General features: G+C 33.0%; 2 protein-coding genes across 5 annotated transcripts; both read right to left on the bottom strand.

Moving 5' to 3' along the window:
• Nucleotides 1-1,438: 1,438 nt before the first annotated feature.
• Nucleotides 1,439-4,466, bottom strand: LOC107904203 (rust resistance kinase Lr10). The gene is made up of 3 exons (XM_016830489.2): nucleotides 3,578-4,466; nucleotides 2,875-2,901; nucleotides 1,439-2,775 (listed from the first exon to the last, which is right to left on the bottom strand). The coding sequence occupies exons 1-3, from the start codon at nucleotides 4,284-4,286 to the stop codon at nucleotides 1,682-1,684; spliced, it is 1,830 nt and encodes a 609-aa protein (XP_016685978.2). The 5' UTR covers nucleotides 4,287-4,466; the 3' UTR covers nucleotides 1,439-1,681.
• Nucleotides 4,467-6,751: 2,285 nt separating this feature from the next.
• Nucleotides 6,752-20,898, bottom strand: LOC107904200 (pullulanase 1, chloroplastic). 4 transcript variants are annotated; one of them, XM_016830486.2, is made up of 27 exons: nucleotides 20,551-20,898; nucleotides 19,963-20,098; nucleotides 19,784-19,836; nucleotides 19,478-19,586; nucleotides 18,840-18,976; nucleotides 18,526-18,725; nucleotides 18,210-18,359; nucleotides 17,631-17,691; nucleotides 16,740-16,860; nucleotides 16,048-16,138; nucleotides 15,872-15,965; nucleotides 15,618-15,713; nucleotides 15,393-15,533; nucleotides 15,152-15,202; nucleotides 14,572-14,642; nucleotides 13,717-13,809; nucleotides 12,627-12,717; nucleotides 12,052-12,123; nucleotides 11,276-11,332; nucleotides 10,580-10,648; nucleotides 9,515-9,571; nucleotides 9,336-9,410; nucleotides 8,504-8,592; nucleotides 8,273-8,350; nucleotides 7,980-8,118; nucleotides 7,211-7,320; nucleotides 6,752-7,115 (listed from the first exon to the last, which is right to left on the bottom strand). In XM_016830486.2, the coding sequence occupies exons 1-27, from the start codon at nucleotides 20,767-20,769 to the stop codon at nucleotides 6,905-6,907; spliced, it is 2,871 nt and encodes a 956-aa protein (XP_016685975.1). In that variant the 5' UTR covers nucleotides 20,770-20,898; the 3' UTR covers nucleotides 6,752-6,904. The 4 variants fall into 4 exon arrangements, 2 of the variants coding, with proteins under 2 accessions (XP_016685975.1, XP_016685976.1); XM_016830487.2 differs by having other exon boundaries at nucleotides 6,752-7,074; XR_001686158.2 differs by having other exon boundaries at nucleotides 6,993-7,115; nucleotides 8,026-8,118; nucleotides 20,551-20,881.
• Between the last annotated feature and the right edge of the window lie 1,812 nt (nucleotides 20,899-22,710).

Raw genomic sequence — 22,710 nt, 5'->3', positions numbered from 1 at the left:
AATATTCAAAAAGTACATGGACTAAAAATAACCAAATTAGAATACAGTGACTAAATCCATAACTTTTGCATGGTATTAGGCTAATAACATAATTTTACCTTTTACTAAACAAAAATTAAAGAAATTTATAATAGATGTTTTTAGAAGAAGAAATCCTACTAATCACATAAAGTTAAAATTGTTGAATTGTTGTTGATAGAGTCTTAGTTCGGTTGATATTATTATTGTTGCAAAATATAAGATGATATAGGCTGAAGCACATATTATTTTTTTATAGATAAATCGCATATTATCTTTCTATTGAAGGACTTGAGAAGAGAATTTTATAATAAAAAAATATTGTATTGTTGGTTTCTTTTTCAAAGTTGAAAATTTTATATAAAATTTTCAATCTTTGGATTTTCATCACTATACATATTATCTTTAAATAGCATATTTGATCTCCTAAATTATATTATTCATCCTTTCATATAGTTCACCCATAATCGGACAAAATCTAACTAATTTATAAATTAATAATAAATTAATCGATTGAGTCTTAACTCGATTAGCATGGAAGCACGTGGGTTTGAGTGCGCTGAAACGCATTATCCTCCTATATATGGGTTGGGGAGGGACTATAGATAGTTTTAGCTATTGTATTAAAAAAAACAGATATAATCAGAACTTATAATGAGATTATTAAAAAAAATATCAATTCAAACCAACAGTTGTTCCGGTAACAAGTCTTATAACGTCGACTTTCAAAATTTTTAACTTAGAATGAGTTTTAAAATTGTCAATGCATGAGAATAATAGATAATATATATATATATTATTGCCCTTAAAATATGTGATATTAAACTATAAAAGTGTGAGCTAAGTCTTTAAATATCAAATTCAATGTACAAACAACAGAATGAGATTAAAAAATATGAAGATGTATCTTTATAATTTCTTCAACTAATTTATAATTTATTACATTATCAGTGATGATTTGACTTGAATTTGCACATCATTTTCATTTCTTGAATAATCTTTAGTAAAAATAAAAATTACAACACAATTATTCAGAGCTAAAATTAACGATTTTTTTTGTTCACATTCAGCAAACCAACTACGAAGTCATCCTAGCTTGGTGAACCAGCAAACCAACTCTGTACCTTTGCTTAAACCAGTTCACCTAACTTCGCTTCACCCCTTCCAATCTTCACAATTCTTCCAGAGATGCTAATTCCTTCACCATCTCTTTGAAACCACCAAATTCTTTGACTTTAGACACTGCCACTTACTCTTCATCCTTAGTGTCAACATCAATCCATTGGGGTTGTGATCCTCCCCTGAGCAATGATTGACATTGGGCTTCTTCATTTGGACTCATAATTACTCTACCCCCCCCCCAACTTTACTTACCCTTACAATCTTTTGGTTAATAAAAATGCTTTTGAGACAAGGCAGAGAAACAAGAAGTCAAGAGCTATATTTTTGTTGTTCTAATTCTTTAATCTTTCAATTTTTACAAAAAACAAACAATATATTTTCTTAATCTTTACGCTATATTTTTATCAGCTGTTATAAAACTAGTTTTTACAAGCAGCATCTCCATCCTTGGGAATTACATATTATACAATAACAATATTAAAGAGAAAGGAGAAAAAAGGAAAAGTTGCAGATCGGATATTGGTTTGATATATACTCTTAATTATTCAGAAATAGTGGGAAGCTCCCTGTTTATGGGCAGTTTAGCCCTCATTTCCTCTTTAGAGGCAAAAGGATTTGGCGGTACTGTGAGATGCTCAACCTCTCCTTCCAACATTTGAACCACCGACTTCATTGATGGACGATCCACCGGATACCATTGGATGCACCAAAGTCCAACAATTGTAAGCTTCTTTGCTATCTTATCATGCTCTTCATTCTCAATGCTCATTCCCAACGCTTCACCTTTGTCCAAACGATTGTAAACCCATTCTGGGAAGTAGACTTGGCTCATATGTTCCACTTTGACATCGATATTTTTGCGTCCTCCCACCATTTCCAGCAGCATCATTCCGAAACTATAAACATCTGATTTGTAGGATACGTTCCCAAAGTTCCTAGACAGCACTTCAGGTGCAATGTAGCCCATGGTTCCCCTTGCTGCTGTCATTGATACCGCACTCTGCTCTTTAGAACATAGCTTGGCTAACCCGAAATCGGAGATTTTCGGATTGAAGTGCTGGTCCAACAAGATATTGTGAGGTTTGATGTCGAAATGGAGGATTCTTTGCTCACAACCTTGGTGCAAGTACTCAATGCCTTTGGCAATGCCTAGAGCAATTTCGTGAAGCTTTTCCCAGCCCAGGAAATGATTCTCACCTTTGTCTCCGAATATGAACTTCTCTAATGACTCATTGGGTAGGTACTCGTAAACCAAGGCTCGATGATACCCGTCGGCGCAAAAGCCGACGAGACGAGTGACATTGACGTGGTGGATTCGACCCATGGAGCTGACTTCGTTGATGAACTCTTCCCCATTTCCTTTGAAATTGTTAAGAAGCTTGACGGCAACGGAAACATCGTTGGAAAGTGTACCTTTGAAAACAGTTCCATAGCCACCTTGTCCCAGCTTTTCCTTGAAATCAAAGGTGATCCTCTTGATATCAGCATAGGAATATCGAGAGGGCTTGAGAGCTTTGTAATCTTCCAAAAACTGTTCGATTTTGCCCTGAGCGTCTTTCTCTTTTTTATGCAAATGGTGCATATATAGAACAACAGAAAGGCTGAGTGCAAGAAAAAAGGAACCGATGCTTATACCTGCATTCAAATAACACCCACAGGGATCCATCCTTGTCAGATATATGTTTCATCATCATTACTTTCCATTCATTTTCTCATTAGATTACCCAAATGTACCTGAAATCATCAGCTTCGTTCTTGTACCTGCACACATCACCATTTTTAAACTTTATCAGCACCATGCTTTGCTTCTGATTAAGATTAATGTAAAAGTTGGATTTGAGGCTAAATATCTGTTTTTTTTCACTAAATAATTAATTATATTATTTTCTTTTGATAAATTATGAGTATTTTACTTTTTTTATTTATTGAAAATAGCCAAAAACGTAATCAAATAATTTTCAATATCTTAATTTACTCTTTATATTTTTTAAAACTTTTATTTAATTAAATTGATAAATATTAATTATTATTTTTAAAAACAGAAAATATTATATTATTTTAATAATAAAATATCTGATCCGGCCTACAACAACTTAACAATATCACAGTCTCAGCCAAAGTCAAAAGTCAACAAAAGCAGGTATTTGTCTCTTCCAGAGTATAAGCGGATATGATTGAAACTTGCTTTTTCAAAAATAAAACTTATTTTAAAATAGGTAAATTAAGAATTTAGTAAGCTTATTTTTATTAATTTATTGTATAAAATTGTTAAACCATCTATTTTTATTCATTTTTAACATATGAATTATTGAATAGTAAATTAAATAAATAAATTTAAAATTAGCATTTTTTTATACTTATTTTTAATTCAGACATCTACCCAATTTACTTCTACCGTAAGATTGATTAATAGCATAGAAAATCAAAAGAAACATACCCATATGTTTGATAGGGATGACAAAGCATTCGAAGCCGGAGGGTTTGGTATCATTGCGTCGACATCCTTGGTGGCGTGCTTCGCAGTCACCGCACTCCGGTCTGCTCCAATTAAAGTAAAGATTGTTACTCTCATCTGATATCAACCCTTCAGGAACTTCTCTCAGATCCATAGTCCTGCTACAGTGAAATAAATCAGTGTTTGGATAATCGGAGCTTGTGTACTTAACGTAGGAACCAGGCTCCCGACTTAGGCAACCTATGGTATAGTAAGAACCGTAGTGGGACCAGCCTTCACCCGCACATTTGAACAAAGAAAAGTTTTTATATGTGCTGTCGAAAGAATAGTAGTCCGACATGAACTCGAAAGGAGAAGAAGATAATGTGAGATTTGGAAGCTGCCTTTGGACGCAACCATCTTCAGCATACACTTGAATCATTTGCTTTACATAATCTATACGCTTCACCAACAACTTCACCGATTTGGGCAGCTCCAGCACCGTCTGGTTCTTGTTGTTGCAGGACAGGTTAAACCCTGGTGAGCCACAGCTTTCATTTTGCCGGCCTTTCAATTGGAAGGGGAACCGCACGGAGGGAGCGCCGCGTTTGCAGCTCATCGGCTGGCAACCATCTAGATATGTTGAGGGTGGAGCAAGGCCAACTGCTGCAGCACTGTATATCAAGAAGAAGTGAAAGATGATAATCACCATTTTAGTACTTCTTTTTTGGGTGTGTGTAATCTGAGCAATTTTGGGGTTGAACAGTTAGCGCCCTTTTATTTTAAATGTCGATCCATCACAGTGGGGACTGGGGAGACGACTCAAGTTTCCAAGTCAACTTTTATTCCTATTTATTTTATTTTTAAATAATATTTTTAAGATAATATTCTCATCTCATATGCTCAAATTAGTGAAAGAAATCTAAGATTAAGGGTGGGTTTGGATGGACGATTGGGTGAGGTGCGGTGCGTTTAACTTACTTTTTGTCTCACACTACAGTATATCACTACAGTATCTAATTTCACCGCCACCGCTATTTTTACACTAACCGCAAGTAAATGCACCGCCCATCCAAACGTATATAAAGTAACAACTTGTGCAACTTTCTCTTTGATATCTTTTGTTCTATATTTTTATTAATTGAAGTTTTAATGTTCTTGTTTACTACAAAGTTCATTGAAGCTTCGTTTTTTCTTTTCAGCGGACTATACCTCTGAAGTGTTTTACTTGCTCTTTGACTTTGAACTTTTGATCCATTCAAAGAAAAAAAAATAACACGCTTTTCTTTTTATGCCAACTATACTTGAATGTAATAAGTTAATGTTTTCATTTTTAATTTTAAAAATCTATAAAATAGTCACTGAATTATTTAAAAGTTTTTATTTAAGTTATTGGATTGTTAAAATTTAAAATTATTATTTTGTAGCTTTCTCCATTTGCACCGCCTTCACTAATTAAAGATTCTTCATTCTCTTTCTTTTCTATATTTTTTGTTATTATTAAACAACTTTGAATGTCATAGATCTGCGACCAAAATCCAATTAACTTTCTTCTCCGATCTTCAACATTGACTGTCAGATCAACTCGAATCTAATGTATGTTTTTTTTACTCGTCGATGAGTACTGATCCACCATACCAATCGTTGCTTGGAGCTCACTCGCTCACTAGCTATACTTTAGAAATAAATTTAAGAGCTCAATAACCTATATGAAAACTTTTGAATAGTTCAATAATGTTAAATGAAATTTCTGAATAGTTCAGTGACCATTTTATAATTTTTTAAAATTGAGTGATCAAAATGTAAATTTAGACATTGAGTATAGCTTTCCTTTTTTTTCTTCACAACTACTATAGACTATACATGTTCATGAATAATCTGTCTAATTTAAAAAAAAAAAGACTCATATTTGAATTTGGTTATTGGATAATCAATTAATTCTCTGTTTATATATTAATAAAAAATAAAATTATATTTTATATTCACATTTAAATAAAAAAAGAGCCTCATAAAGTAGGATGAAGATGAAAAACTCCTTATTCAAACCCAACCTGAAACAGGATAATTCAGTCCACCAATGAATCTAATGCAGGCTACAATGCATCTCTTACACTCTTACATTATTGGCTAGATTCTTAAAAGAAAGATTTTTTAAAAAAAAATTGACATTTCATTCTTATTATTGTGCAAATTTGAAGAAGACAAGACAAAGATGTTATGATGCATGTTGATTCAACTCTTACTCTCCTATAGTTTGCTTGATCTACCATTGAGTTTAATCACATTGCTATTACTACACTCTAAGATTTTACACCAATTAATGATCTTAAATTTTTTTTGACAATAACTCTCCGCTAATTCATCTGAAAGAATTTAAATAAAATATTAAAGATAAATTACATCTATTAACGGGATTCTAAAATATGAATTTAAAAAATCTTTTAAATAAACAATTAAAAATTCATAAAAATTTTAAAAAATCAATTTTATTTGGGTTTTTTGGATTTTTATGAATTTTTAACTGTTTATTCAATTATTATTAGTCCAATGATTGAATTGGTTGAATCGAGAATTGGTGGTCTAACCTGTTAAACCATCGGTTCGGCTATTAAAACATTGAATATGATGCACAGAGATTGTATCACATTATCATCTATTTTTTTTCAAGTGATGAAGTGGCACAATCTCAAAGGAACACATCATCAAGCTTTTTGAATTTTCAAGCTCAATGATCAAAATGAACCTAATTGTCAAGTTCATGTGCCAAAGTGAACTAAAAAAAAGTAAATGGTGAACCTAGTTGTCAAATTTAAGGACAAATGTGGACGTACTTACCAAGTTCAATAGTCAAAAGTTACATTATCCCCATTCTTTTCAGTCATTAATATGAATAACAATTTTCCAAGTTTAGGAGTTAAAAGTGAATAAAAATAAGTTCAAGAATAAATGCATACCTAATTACCAAGTTTAGAGGCCAAAATTTACATTATCCCTTATCATTATAATCTATATAATTTTTTTATTGCCTTGTGTCATTTTATGTTTAAAATTTTTTTTGTTGATGTCATATTTTTGTCTCATGTTCTTTTAGTTATGTTTTAATTACTTTCCTGTCTCATGTTCATGTGATGCAATTGTGTCATGTCCAAATTTACCAAGTTGACTTAAACCCCAAAGTTTGAAATAGAAAGATTTTACCATTCATATGTACTCATCAATTTCCACATTAAACACCAAAAGCTTTACCAATCCTTATGCTATTTGCTTCGTTACCCTCACAGTACAGTAAGCAACCCAGTATTACCCATATAATATGGTATAGACAAATTTTCATATCTTTCTAGGCTCAACAAATACAGATGTTGTCCTTGCAGGCACAGTGAAACACCCCGTGGATGCTTCATAGGATGACTTTTTGACTGTTTCATCAGTTGACGTTACTTGTATGGGATGCAGTTGAAGAGTCCTTCCTCGCAGTGTAGGGCTACTGAATGATTCCTCTGTTGGACATGCATTGAAGACAACCACAACGTATGAAAAGCTGCAAATAACAAAGAATTACAAAACTACGATACACAATATCATCAGTATTACAATATATGATTATATATTTTTATAAACATCATTAATACCCACATTGGATCTAACTGAGATAGCCCTGGGATGCCTTCATTACCATCTTCGATACTCATCACAATGAAGCCAGGGACCCATGATGGACCGGTGTTGTGGAACTGTACTCGTTCCTGGAAACATAAGCCTTGGCATTTCAATAGAGAGCAGAAAACGATATGTTTCTTTTGTGTAACTTTCACCTAATGTTACCTTTTAATAGATCCATTCTTAAAAAGACTAAAGCTAACAGGGGGAAGAAGGCGTTGGTCTTCAGTTTCAGAATGATGGGTTCGCAAGGTAACAAAGGGAAGCTGTATACTAAGCAGAAATGGGAAACCAACATCTAACAATACAAGGTATACAAAACACAAATCTAGATATAATGCATATAAAACCATTGATGCAGAATCAAGTCCAAATGACCAAGCTGCATTTCTGGAAACGTCAGCTGGAATGGTTTAGTTTGATGTAGAAAAGTGTAGGAAAAATGCATCTGTCTGGGTTCTACTTTCACAATGACGTAGGAAGAAATTGATTAAACTTTCGGAAAATTTACTACCCCGGCATGCATTCCTTTATCAATGCCACAAAAAGGTGAAAATGCCAAGGATCTCACACAAGTTCAGTCTGGTTATCAACAAAGATGTAGTTAACCTTGGTTTGACCTAAAACCGTTAACCTTTTTGTGCAGTTAACAAACAAAACTGTATCCTTGATTCAATTCCACAACAATGTCATAGAATCTCAAACTAAACCTTGTAAAGGCAAAATTATAAATGGCTTTCCTCACCTGGATAGCATTTGCTGTCCTTAAACGGAAAAGAGGTGAAGAATACCGTATGCATAAGACATCTGTAAAGTTCTCTACAGCTGCAAGAATGTGACTCCTTTGAGGCTTGAAGGAGGGATCTGCTAGTCTTGGCTGTATCCTGCAACAACAAAACCCAAGATCATTAGGGATATCATACAACAAAATTCAGAAGTAGAATACTTGTGCACTAACTAGCCAAACAGATATTTTAGCATCAAAAAGGGACCCCTGTTAACCAAAAAAAAACAAGAAAAAAAAAAGATGATGCTTACAATGGCCAGCTGTTTTCATTTTTCTGTTTTGGAGGAAGCCCAACGCCCCAATTGTTAGAATTGTACGTGAAGTCTAGTCTGGAAATTATGGCAAGCAAAAAATGAAGTTGAGGGGGCAACAACTTTTTGAGAATATCATCATTGATATAATTGACTATCATTTTTTTCAGAAAGAGAGTCAAATTTTGAAATAACAAGTAGAAAGAGAACTTGTAAAATGGGAAATCAGACCTATTGAACCAATCACCAGAGTTGTATGAATCACGATCAAGTGATTTTGAGCGAAGCATTTCATCCCCAGCATGAAAAAATGGTATTCCCTACAATTGTACAAAACAAAATAAAACAAAAAGCAACAGTACAACATCAAATCGTCAGCAAATGGAGAAGTGATCATCATAGATTATACTATACTGTTTGCTTGATCCTTAAAAGTTACAGACTTCATTGCTACAAAATGAACCAAACTCATCTAAAACAGTAGAGGATGAAGATCAAAGGGTTTAAACCAACTAAGGTTCACAGAGAGAGAAAGAGTAAACATATGTACTTTAGTTTTGTATCATCTATTTTTATATAATTTTAGGAGCTTATTTTATTTATTTATTTATTTATTTATTGTGCAAAACGAGATAAACCAGATATTTATTTAAATACAGCTATCTTGACCTGATTGTGTTTTAGACTATGGGATCAAAACTAGATTTGTATCTGATAAATATAAACACAATCATGTGTAGGGAATCAATAGCTTCACTTCACCAGATTGGAACATAAGTTTTAAAAAGCCTACAAATAGCAAAATGGGTTAAGATTGCACCACTTTAATATTCAACCTAATTCTGGATAAGTTATTCAAAGGCTAGGCAATTTTGCGCCCAATGCAAATTCTAGTCTTGTATCAGTATCAGGCCAACTGGGACAAAGAAATTAAATCATTTTGAACATAGCTTCTTGTTGGGGGGTACATTTCCTGTTACCATTTATCTTAAGTTCCTATTATATATTATGACCATAGGTCAATGCAGATATGTAAAAATTTGATTACTAGGAAGGGGAAAACCTGTGTCAGTGCAATTATACTTGTTGCAAAATGATTCATCCTGCACCTATCTTCCACCGATATTCCCACTGGAGTCTGCAAGGGGCAAAGTTAATAGTCATAGTTGAGTAAAATTGGACATTATTCCCTTTTTCAGATAAGTACAATAGAACATATACACAGTATGATCATGAGCATACCTTCAAGCTGATAATGTCGAAGAGGGTTTCATTGTCATGAGCAGAAACATAATTGACCTGGGAAATTATTACAGTTATATATACTTTATGGTTTGAGAAAACTTTATACTCTTATGTAAAAACGTTTACTTTTTTTATTATACATTATTAGAAAATGCACACAATTGATATTTAAAATTTGAAACAGTGATTCCTTCTAAAGCAAAATTATTTAAATTTTGAATGACAGCGAAAAGACAAGAAGCAAGGCTATATCCAAATAATAAATCCCAGTTTTACTGAAGAAACCATCACTAAGTTGGCCATAACATGAATCTGGTCAACAAAAACCTTTTGATCTCTATCCAGGTCCAAAGTCTCCATCACTCGATCAGAGTATCCCCACTCCTTAACCATAGAAATCTTGTAATAGGTTATAGTCACACTGTACGAAACCTCAACTAGCAAATTTAAGATCTCCTTTAATGTATAATCTAATTGATGGTCCTTACATATTTTCTTTCTGCAGTCAACTATCCTACCCATGGATCTAAGGCAACTATATATTATCCCTAGAACAGAATACGACAGTTAATATTTGTCTGAATTGGATCTCTAGAAGAGAAACCAAACATATAGAAGCTGAGAAGAATCTACCAACCCATTGCAAGACCAAAAACAATTGATAATAACAAGGTATAGCAGTTTGGTCAATATCTTGCAGCATCTATTCTGATGACCAAGGTCTAAATCATGCTGCCTAATGTCTGATCTCTAAAAACTTCACAGCATATTCCTGAAAAACAAAACATTCAGAGAACCTTCATCCAAAACCCCTTTGGATTTCCATTTCATAGGATCACGTTGCAAGTTGCGATGTGCTAACCACTGTAGTTTCCCTTCTCTGTCCCTTAGGGACATTACTTTATGTCAGAGAGAATAACAGCAAGGTAGGCTCTAAGTTACGAATGACTGACAGCACATAGCTCATGAAAATTTAACTCCAGAAAGTAATGTGCACACTTTCAAAACAAAGCCAGGTACATTGAATCTGAGCAAGGTGTTTTCAGAAAGTAAGATAAGTACCGTTTCTGTGGGGCAAAAAGCATAACCAACAGGTGTCTCACCATAACAGAGAACTTCTGATCCTTTCCTCTAAGAAAACATCAAGTTACGAATCAGAAGGAGAATAGCATCCCATAATATAACATTAAAAGATAGGTGCTAAAAAAGATCGAGATTTTTGAAAATTACAATAGATAGAATTGAATTAAATGATAAAACATACAAAAAATCTGACTTGTATCTATGGCACACTTGTGAAGGTAGATTGAATAGAAGTTTATGCTTACACAATACTTAGACTCATTTGTGAATGTCGGATATGGCTATGTTTCTACCATGAATACACTCAGTTTTTTCAAAAAATTTCAATGTATTTGGAGGGTCATTTTCGAACATGGGTACTTCAAGAAAAACAAAGAGTCAAAATAACATAGCTTATACATGGCCATAGATATAAATATCATGCATTTAATGCCTGTAATCTGAAAAGATATATTAACAAGTTTCTACTTATGCATCACTTAAGCTGACTCTCAACAAATGCGGGGAGAACATTTCACATAATGACAGATTGGTTGGAAAAAGCATGGCAAAATAAATCCTGCCATAAGTGAAAGAAAACAAAACATGAGCCATATTCTTTATATGAGGAATTATATTGGAGCATCACCAAAATAAAATTTATCAATGCAGCATTCCAACAAGATTAATCTATACCTCTTTTCCTTCAAAATCAGTAAGCACAAAACCCCTCAAATTTGCAGCCAGACCAACCTAATCACATTAAACTAATTTAATTAGTTGTAAGGCAAGCATAATCCAGTTTGTCACCTCTGGATCTTAAAGCAAGGGGATTATAAATTGTAGCATGATTAAAAAATAATAATAATGCAACACCTCTATAACTGCATTATACACAAACACGTAAGTGAATGTTAAAAATGTCAATTTCCCAAGCAACAGACAAGAATAGACTGCAAAATGATTAAAAACAATTATGCAACCATGTTAACTCAATTCTAAAGGGAATCTACCAACCTTATATAAAGATGGAATCAACTCAACCTATGCTACCCGGACAAGGGTTGGCGTGCGACACAGGTATATTCAATAATAGTTTTTCCAAGTATATGTAGTTCTTTTGCACAGTCATATCCTCATATCCATGTCCGGATATGCATCGGACACAAGTGTTGGACATGATACTTCAAGAAAAATAAGTGTTGGACACAGGTCCTTAGCTATAAAAGTTAATTAAAGAGTAGTAATAAAAAATACTTCAAAATGCACTAAAAATCCGCACCCATTCTGCTTACCAGTTGAATCTTCATAAAGAGTCCAGAAATTTATAAACGATCGGTTTTGTTTACCACAAAATTTAAGACTCCAAAATAACATCACCGCAGCAATTTATAAAGAGTATGCAGAAAATAACCTATCTGATTTAAACCAGAGATTAAACACTATCAAATGTGCTGAACAAGACAATTAACCTGGATGTGGTCCTTTGCTGAAGCAAGCATTGCTTTTTCAACATCCTTTGTACCATGATCATGACCATTAGGCTGCATAAGAAGAATAAAAACAAGGTACTGTATAATTTTCCAAACACACAAACACACACACACACACATATATGAAGAAACAGTTCTTCCAACTAGAGTATAGCAAAGGCTAATTAACTGAAGCAAAACCTAATTCTTCTAAAATCACTTCCCATCCAAAGAAAAATGCAAGTGAGAAGCTGACAATAACAGTTTCCATCAATATGAATTGTTGCAGAATATGCAAGTACAAATAACTTCTTTTAGATGCATATCATGGAAGAATCCAGGAATGCAACTGCTGCACCTTTTTATATCTCACATCAGTTATTTTGGATTTATAGAGGCCTTTTATTAAGATTTGTGCTTAATGGTTTTGGGACCTCATGTCTTAATTTTTTAGTGCAACGGGCTACAAAATAAATTATCAATTTAGTTAATTTTCCAATAAGAAGGTGGTCCAATAAGATAACAAGAAAATAAAGAAATCTAAGTCCTTTTTACAGGTTTAAGTTTTTCATTACCTCCAACAACAGGCCTGTTACAAATCCCTGCTGGAGGGGAGGACCAAATGGAGACCCACCAAGCATTGCATCCCGAATTCGATCATTAAAACTGAATAAAGTCAACAATGCATAAACCACCAAACAAAACTAAATAAAACAAATTCAGGGCCATATAGAAAAGAAGATTATATTTCTAGATTTGAGAGAAATGACAGAAAAACATAAGTTATGAGCATTTGTGGCAAAATGGCAGCAAAAGAACACAACAGGACTTCAGGATGAAGCATAAAGGACCTAAATTTTGTCTAAATTTGCACTTAGCACTCGTACCAAAATCATAGAACTGCTATTTACATGAAATAACATAAATGTATTACAGACATTCCATATGTTATTGTGGACTCTGATTTTCTTCTATTGCAAGCGTCAGCTATGTAGGTAACAGATGTGACAACAATAACACATATTTGCACCAAATTAGAAGTTCAATGGTTTGGTATAACAAGACATAATGGCTTCATTTAAGAACTAAAGAAAGTTCAATGGTACCTCATACTTTACTCATTGCTTCTCTTAACTCGTGCTAGCATGATAATTACAAAGCTAATCAAAAGCCCGGGATTCTGCTGTATTACCAAATATATCTCTTATTTCTTAAGAGTATCTACTGAAAGAAATTCAAACTACAATAGATGTGGTTTACAACAATTGGAAAGGCAATCAAGTTAACCATGACTTGAAACCTTTACATACTAAATATTTAGTTAGAAAATACTCCATTTATTTCAGTATGGATATTCACCTTGCAAATTTGGACAATCACAAACTATAACTTCTTTCTGAACATCTAAAATTTGCTTAATTTACCGTATTCAAAATTAATTTTTCATTACCAAATTGAATGTCAATATTATTACAAAAAGATATCTAAATTTTAATAATAAATTCCTCAAAGACAAATTTGCTTTAAAACTCTGTGCTGAGTCAAAGAAGTTGTTTTAGTTTAATCAGAAATAAGTACATGGTTAAAAAAAGAGAGATAGAGAACAGTAAGAGATTTGTATTATAGCATATAGAATATATTGATCCCTTAAGAGAATTCGAATACCTTCCTATTCCAGTCCCACAAATATTAAATTGTGCTGCATTTATCCCACGCCCATTTTTTGCAACTTCGCCAAAGTCCCATCCTTCACCGTATCTGTAAATAAGAAGATTTCCAACTAAAATACCCCAAGCGTAGCTGCTGGGAAAAAAACTCAAAATCTTTGGAACTCCAAGATACATAGAGAAACTACATAGAAAACCCTTAAGATTTTGAGTACAAAACACTTTATTTATGTATGTGAAGAAAGAAAACACAAATTCTAGATGTTGCAATTCAAACCTTTAATCTTTAAAATTGATTAAGTTGGCTCTTTTACCCATCTTTTAACCGGGGTGGGAGGAGAACTACTGAGAATTCCTTAAGCTAACATCATATTCATTTCATAACAATTCATCTTTTATCTTTCATTTTGCTCTTTCTTTCTTCCATGGTTCTTTTAATTTTCTCCTTGCAAAACACCTCCATCCACCCTTTCTCTCCCATCCCTAATTTCTCTTTCTAGAATCTTTCTTCACCCCTCAAAAGGTGGCAGCAAGTGAGAGATCAAGGAGTGAAGGGGAATATTATAGAAAGAAATAAAACGGATGTTACAGAAGGAGAAAAGAATAAGAAATAATGAAGAGAAAACAAGATAAAAATCAAAAGAAAAGAGAAGAGAAGCAACTCAAAAAGATGTGCTGTGAGTTCACCATTAAAGTTGAGTGGAAAGTTTGAACCGTGCCAATCCCTTTAAAAGAAATGATCTTATTGCAACATTTTAAATATCTAATTAAAACTTAAAATGCCTTTCCTATAAAGTAACACAAGAACCAAGAAAGGAGTCAGTGAGGAAGAAAATCATTTCATGAAACTTACATATAAATTCTTGAACCATCAACCCCATCCCTTTCCTTGGTTAGGCTACAAAGTGCATCTTTTGCTTTCACCTATGCATAGGTCATATGAGTTTTGCTGAGTTGCATATCGGAATATAGACGAAATACAGTGATCTAAAGAAACCAAAACCGCAAGAAATTATAAGAAATGACCATATAAATTGATTGTCAGTTCAAAAGATCCCAATAACAAGAAATCTCAGCCCAACCATTATTGCTCACTCGTAGAGTTATCCACACATCAATGATCATTGTTTGGAACCAGTCTATGTTGACAAAAAGAAACTGATAGACTACAAATCAGAAGTTACATCATTAACTAACTTGGAAAGCCTCATCAATAATTTTTAATATACTAAACACATTCACTTCAACAGCTAACTGAGCTACATATACAACTCAGCTCCATCAATAGGCCATTTATGTATTAAAATTATATGATGCTCATCACTTTCATGATCATAACCGATATGCAATTAAAATTTAAATGGAAAGCCTTTTTTATTTCTATCAATTTTTTAAGAGGAAATCCAAAAATAGAATCAAAGTAAGCTACATACCATCGTGCGTTTCATGATGTGACCCATGAGATCAAAACGAAACCCATCAACCTGAAAAAGATCAGTTATATATGAAATTCGAAAATAATTCATATAAATAAAATTGATGTCTAATTTAACCTTAAAAACATTTTATACGGCATTAGTAAAACTATAGAAAGTATGGCAGAAAGTTTCATAAATATAGGAGAACTAAAGTAATCTGATTACCCAAAAAAGGTAAAAAATAAAATATAATAACCTTATAATTTATTGCCCAGCTCAAAAGATCATCAATAATAAGCCGCTCGACCATATAATGCTCACTAGCAGTATTGTTAACACATGTACTGTTCTCAATAAAACCATCAGTGTTTCTTCTCAGATAGTAACCTGGAACAATCTATAAGAAACTTTCTGTCACAACAAAAGGGTAATAAACATTACTACCCAATGAGTATAAGCGCCTTTGACATCAGAAAAGGACCTTATCAAGGACAGAATCCTTATCAAAAGGGCCATTTGCATGCAAGTGATTGTAGACGACATCCAACACAACACGAAGGCCAATATGGGTGAGTGCCTGCAGCCAGAAAGTGAAATCATTTGAGTGACAAAAGATGAATTTCTTTAGAATCTTATATAGATCAATAAAGCAAAAACATTGATGGCTCCATTGTAGCTACTTTACGCACTCAATGGCCAAAATATGGCAAAAGGAGGAAAAGAAAACATCTAGACCTGAATCATCTTTCTAAATTCAACTATACGGCATGGACCATTTGGGTCACTTGAATAGCTTCCCTTAGGGACACCCCAGAGAACAGGATTGTACCTGCATAAGGCAATAAAGGAAGCATTAGTGCATACAAAAGGCAATAAATAAGACAATTCTTATATTTTATTCACATGCTCACCCCCAGTTATACGCATCATCATCCTGGATGGCAGTGATTTTCTCTTGCTGCTCAGCTGAATCCGGGGGTAGCTTCTCCAGAATCTTAGAATCTGCAATAGAGTTGGTGTTGAACAAATTAGCTGCCAACACAACCTAGGAAAGCCAAAACCAAGCACATATACAAATAAATAAACAAATATGTATGTCCAACTTTCAAACAAAAAGATTAGCAACCAACTTTACAAAATGAATCTTTAGAAAAGTAATGTTACATTACTTCTTTTTTTTGGTAAAAAATGTTGCATTACTTTGGACATGGACAGATGCCAAGGAAATATATCTGTATGTAATAATGTTAAACCCTTATATTTTTGTTTACTTTTCTAAAGACACGATTAAGCAAGTTAATATCAAAAAGGGGAAAGGCTGAATCAACAAAGATGGATGGAGAATCGACCAGAGTTCTTTCTCCTTTTTAAAGAAAAAAAGGATGCTCAATGAGTTCAAGTGTTAAAATCCAACCATTAAACTTAACTAGATCAAGCTCACAAGGAACTTGATTAATTGTTGATACACAAAAGCCTCCTTTTCGTCAACACGGAGGAATGCTTTTGTCTCCTTTCAAAGAGAACAAGGGGGTAAAGGGAAAGGAATGGCAATTGTTGCTTAAGATACAACATCCCAAGACATTAACCTAGGAAACTCTCTTACCCACATACTTCCAATTCTCCTTCTCATCATCAACAGCAGCAAATTGGAAGGTTGGCAGCAAATGAACATGAGTAATACCAGCTTTCGATAATTTTTTCAGATGGAGCACGCCTGCTGAGTCCTTCAAATTGAATGAACTAAATGTTAAGTAACAAATAATCATGCATAAATATCTTAAACCCAAATAAAAACAAAATGAAGGGCGTAATCATAGCAATTTCCTTTCTTTATACATGAACTTCTACGCACAGCAGTCCTTACAACTTGCATTGCTTTTATCTATCTTTGGCTCCGATCAGTAACTACGGAAGTGGATCACACAAATGCATTGTGGAATTTTAAATAAAACTTAGAAAATATCATCTTGTGTAACAAAACAATAGTTTGCATATAAATCATGAAATTTTATGAATGCTATTCCTTTTACAAATATTATTGTCTGTAACCCTTAGCCTTAAACTTTATTAAAATTTATATTTCCTTTCTATTTTTCAACATTAAAAAATAAAATTTAAAAAAAGAAATTAAAAGTAAAGATGGTTTTGATATTTCAATAAATAAAAAAGCATTAAAAAATAATTCTGAACCAGGTGCAGAAGTCAAACAAGAATCGATATCGGGGCAGGGAGTAGAATTGTAGTACTTCTAATTCCGTATGGTACAGATATATATATGTATGAGAACTTGTGTTCTAATGGAATTTGCTCTGCGTTTTCAAAACAGTCAATGATGCAACTAAAGAAAACTACACCAATTCCGGACTCAGCAATTTTGTGCTGTAGCAGTAACTATAAACATTTTAGATTTCTAGAATATGCTAGCATATGAGACTTGTGCACTCGTTTGAGAAAAACATTCTTCAGAAAATAAGGTTCACAGGAACACAACTACCTTCAAGGTGAAAGCCATATAACCACCACGAAAGTCAGCATTGACAGTATCATCATTGGCACTGCAATAGCAACAACAAAGATTCTCATTATGAACACAACTTGGTGAACATTGTATAAAGGCCAAAAAGAAGACAAAACCTAATTTAGCACATAAGCTACATTTAAAACTTTTGAGCATTTTAGGCAATACAAACCTTTTGCCTTACTACAATTGCCCTTAAAAGGGAGTAGGGATGAGCAGACTAGGGTTCAAATTCTCCCTCCCTCTTCCACCCCAACCCAAGTTCCCAGTCAAATCCTTTTAAATTGAACAAAAAAAAATTATAGTAAAAGGATAACATGAGCCACGGCTCCAAGGGAGCCGTAGACAGGGCAGGCTTCACATTTTAAGTTCAGGGGCCAGTGTTTGAAGAAACTCTCCCTCATTGAATAACTCTACAAACTATTTGAACACCACCCAAGAAAGGAACTTATGAATACTACATACTAGCCAATCAAAACTATAATTATGTTAAAGAAACAAGGCAAATGCAAGCCAAATTAAGTTGTACAAACAGTAAAGTAATTCCATACCTACCTGAAATCCCGTATGTGTAATTCATATATGCTTATGTCAGAGAAAGAAAGTATATCCGGCTTCATGTCTGCCAATTCATCCCATCCTTCAGGTTTTAAATCATCAGCATGAAGATTAACAAATAAAGTTCGCTTTCCATCTGCTGAAAGCCTGCTTCAACAACAAAACAGAATAAGCATCACACAAAATGAATGCAATGTTTGTTTTGATCTCACAATATAACCATGACCAGGTAGGAGCACACCATATAACTTTAAAGATGAATCACCATAACTGTTCCAGAAAAATTGTTGGCTAATTGAAAGAACCAGCATACCCTCTTGCATATGGATCATTTGCATAACATTTTTCAATATGCAACGTGCTTGGATGGTAGACAGATACTTCATACATGTAGTAACAGCCTTCCCAACTTTTTGGTCCTTTAGTACTCCAAACACCATTAGTTTCCTCCAGCGGGATAATTTCCAGGGGACTCCCACCCACTGGATCCTTATAGATGTGAGCATAAACTGCCTAATTAATTCAAAATAAGCAAAAAGAACAATTGCATGTCATTAGCTGTGTGAATAAAAATAATTATAATGATCATAAACAAGATTTTTTTCAATTTTTTTCATGGTACAGTACTTGGGCAGTGGGAGCCCAGAGGCATAGAGACACTGCTTCTGCAGAATAAAAAGCACCAAGGGGACCATCATATGAGAACAATTCATCCAGAACACCAGGTAACTGCAAACCGGTAGCATTTCTGCATTTTCCTTGTGCTGTAAAAAAGGAGAAAAGAGATATAAATTACAGGCACCAAATTACAAACACTAACTGGCCAAAAGTTATTTGAAGCGCTATTTTCATTCAGAATGACAACCTGATGAGAAATATGACCAGACAATAGGTAAAGATACTTAATAAAAAAATTAACACTCATGCAACGATAGAATTCAGCAATACTTTGTCATGACAGTCATAAGGCCAATAGGAACTTCAAAGAAGACTGACATTAGAAGGTCGAACAGATCAGTCAATGCACCAAAAAGCATACAAAATTACAATTATATACATGAATAAACAAATTCAAAACTGAACTAGCATGAATAGATTGTTAGCAATGGGAGTTGTTTCATTAGAAAATGGAAAAGACAAAACCGAGGATGCTTCAAAACATATTATCCTAATATGAGATCATTTATTTCATTATCAGTGGCAAAATAGTTCGCACATAAATAGAAGAGAAAATAGAAGAAACAAGCCACAGCCAAAAGGCTTACAGTTGAATTCAGCAACAGCTAATTGGCATTTGACAAGATTTTTGGCATCCAGCACAGGAGGCAACTTAAAAGCTCTATAATCTCGAATATGAGGAAACTTCTCAATTACCTACCAAGATCAAGGATGATATTTTATTTCAAAATTACTTACAAACTTAAGAAATATGCACTAGTAATGCTACATTATGGTGAATAAGAAAGAACAATTTGGAGGTGAACCACACAAGCCGACCATCAACAACTAGCAATAGCAGCGATAGAACTTGATGTTTTTAATATTACAGAAAACGAAAAGAAATGCGTTACATTTGGAGGTAGCCCACTGCGGTCTTCCTCAAGCTTAATTTCCAAATCATGGCCTATCATGACAAAGATAATATTAAAAGATAGAAATAGGGGTCTTCGATTTACATCAAAGACATGAGATGCTAATCAGAAAACGCAGATCATCATAAATGAAAGGTAACTGTTAGCAGAATCCAGACCTTGAATTCCATTATCTGTAACAGACAAAGCCGCAACTTTACTTGCATACAAGTAGCAAGAACCTTCCACAACATCCACATTCCACGCGATTATAGTTTTTGTAACCCAATAGGCCCTCGAGTACAACAAACTGTCCTGCAATTAATCACCATTTCACGCAAATAATTACGTCAATAAATAGCATGCATTCATTTTAATCAAATATTTCAACTAGATGCTAAATGAATATATATATCAAATTCCATTATAGAAGTCTCAAGTTTTCTTGCAATCACATACGTATTCATAATGCTTTTTGAAACATTCATTATTAACAAATCCAATCCTTATTTTCATTATCTCCAAATTAAAAAGAACCAAGTATTTTTTTTTGTTAAATTTAATCCTTGAAGAAACGAGAGAACCAAAAGAAACCCATTTCTTAAAATGTAATAAAAATACCCAAACTACAATCAGAAACTGTATATAACATCTGCCAAAGGAAAAAGGTATCCAAAGAACAGAAATTCGAACTTAAAAATGAAAATGCCAGTCGAAAAAATGTAGAAAACCCAAAGAAGGAAAAAAAGAAGAAGGTGAAGAAGAACCTGAGACAAAGAGGAGAGTTGAAGGGGCATGGAAGGTGAAGAGCAACGAAGGGGTAGTTTGAAAAAGGAAGGGGAAGAAGAGAATAAAGGAAAGAGAAGAGAATTTGACTTGAGATGGAGACGTCGTGAAGGAGGAATTAGAGGACAAAGACGAGGCTTGAAGGATAGTGATGGCGATGATTGGAGAACTGGAAATGGAACACGAAGTACATCAACCATTTGGGTTTCTCTTATTAGGCTAATAGTGTCTGTTGAATGATGAATGATCAATGCTCAGAGAAATGAGAGTTGGAGCTGATCTTTTTTAACAGTTAGAGGCACTGTCTAATATCAAATCTGCTTATTATCAATTTCCAACAGACTAAACTTGGATAAATATCTGGATATTGAATTTTAAGGTAAAAGTACAATAAAAGCCCCTGTATTATAACTCGATTTCATTTCAATCCCTCTATTTTGAAAAATAGCAAACTAATCCCTGTAAAGTAATCCCTCTACATTTTTATAATCTATTAAATTTATATTTTTAAATGCTTACACCAAATTTGTATTGAACAACCTCGGACTCAGTTCTAGTATTGTTGCATGAAGTTTTGAATGCATTGTCCTTTACTGCTATTTAAAAATTTCATTTGTTTTTAATCGTCATTGGTTGACTGTCCTCTGTACTGAGAAAAAAAAAGTCAGCATAGGTATAAGTGTTAATGGGTCGATTTTGAGTTAAACTTACATATAATATTAACATATTTTATGCTTATACAAAATTGGTCCAACTTGAAATATCGATTTATAATTTTGTTCATGGCTAATCTAAGCCCATTTTAATCTCACACTATGTTTTTTTTTTATTGAAACCAAGCTCACCCATATTATTGTTTTGGTATTTTTTTTAAATATTATATTATTTTTAATTTAATATTTAACAATTTTATATTTTTTTTATTTATTTAAATTTTATATATAGCTAACTTAATAATTTTTTAATGTTTACATTGTAGTATTATATATTAGTATAAATTTATTTGTTTTTATTATAAATTAAATAATATATGAAAAATATAATATAAGGATAAATCTCAAAACTTCCTATAATCCAATATGCAATTCGATATATGAACTTTGATTTGACACAATTATACACATAAACTTTAATTTTCATTCAAATATATATATGAAACTTTAACTATAATTCAACTATATACATTTAAAGAAATAAATACATCACTTTATTTTTATATTAGATAGATATAATCATTTGTATATACGATATGTCAATGTAAAATAAAGCTATATCAATAATTGTGTTACTGATTTATGAAAATTGAATCAAATCAAAATTTCATGTATAAAATTACACAAAGCAATAGTTTATGTATAACATTGCTTATTAGACCAAAGTTCATATATAATTTTTAGATTTATCCCTATAATACATTACGAACTTAGAAAATGGTTGAGATGGATCGGGCTTGAGTCTGGAATATTTGAGCCCAAACCCCATCCATATTTTAAATAGATCTAATATTTGTTTGAAAAACATTTTTGAACTTAAATTTTAACTTGAAGCATTGGAGAACTGTTTCGGTGGATAACAAACTAAGCAAGCTTTTTTGTTTTTTAGACCATAAAGTGATTGTTAAACAGCTCAAAGATTCAATCTTTAGTCTTGTTGATGACAACCATCAATCTTGCCGAATATTAGCTCGAATATTTTCTCAGCTATAGATACCGACAAGGCGATGGTATCAAAGATGACTTAGAACACAGAGTATACCAAAAAAAATGTAAAGATTAAACAAGACTTCTCCAGTAGTGCAAAGTTTAACAGAGAAAGTAAACTGAAACATGTCATAATTACCCAACAAAACAGGAATTTGTTGATAACTTATTTAAGCATAATAGATCAGACATTTTAGAATGTCATTAGGGAAAGGAAAACGGAAAAATACTTAATTGAATGAATCAATCAATCAAGTTCTAAGGGTCTAAAGTGCAATTAACAAAATTTAGTAACACTTGCCAACCCACCAATGTGAAGCCTTCGAGCTTCAGTTTTTTTTCTTTTTGTGGAATAAAGTGCTTTCATTCATAAATTATAGAAGTCTAAACATAGGATAACTTGGGTTATCAGCAAGAACAAAGGAAGCCTTACAGTCTGGG

This window comes from Gossypium hirsutum, chromosome D05, assembly GCF_007990345.1.
Source record: "Gossypium hirsutum isolate 1008001.06 chromosome D05, Gossypium_hirsutum_v2.1, whole genome shotgun sequence".
Taxonomy (NCBI): domain Eukaryota; kingdom Viridiplantae; phylum Streptophyta; class Magnoliopsida; order Malvales; family Malvaceae; genus Gossypium; species Gossypium hirsutum.
The sequence above is the reverse complement of the archived record's forward strand: the minus strand, read 5'-3'. Positions and strand labels throughout refer to the sequence as shown.

Coding starts and splice junctions, on each gene's coding strand:
- LOC107904200 (XM_016830486.2), bottom strand. CDS start 20,769: ATGGTTGATGTACTTCGTGTTCCATTTCCAGTTCTCCAATCATCGCCA. Junction 18,977..19,477: donor AGCTGTTGCTGAATTCAACT/GTAAGCCTTTTG, acceptor CCTTTTTTACAG/CACAAGGAAAATGCAGAAAT. Junction 9,411..9,514: donor TCGACATTATCAGCTTGAAG/GTATGCTCATGA, acceptor TGCCCCTTGCAG/ACTCCAGTGGGAATATCGGT.
- LOC107904203 (XM_016830489.2), bottom strand. CDS start 4,286: ATGGTGATTATCATCTTTCACTTCTTCTTGATATACAGTGCTGCAGCA. Junction 2,902..3,577: donor CATCCCTATCAAACATATGG/GTATGTTTCTTT, acceptor TGATGTGTGCAG/GTACAAGAACGAAGCTGATG. Junction 2,776..2,874: donor AACGAAGCTGATGATTTCAG/GTACATTTGGGT, acceptor ATTTGAATGCAG/GTATAAGCATCGGTTCCTTT.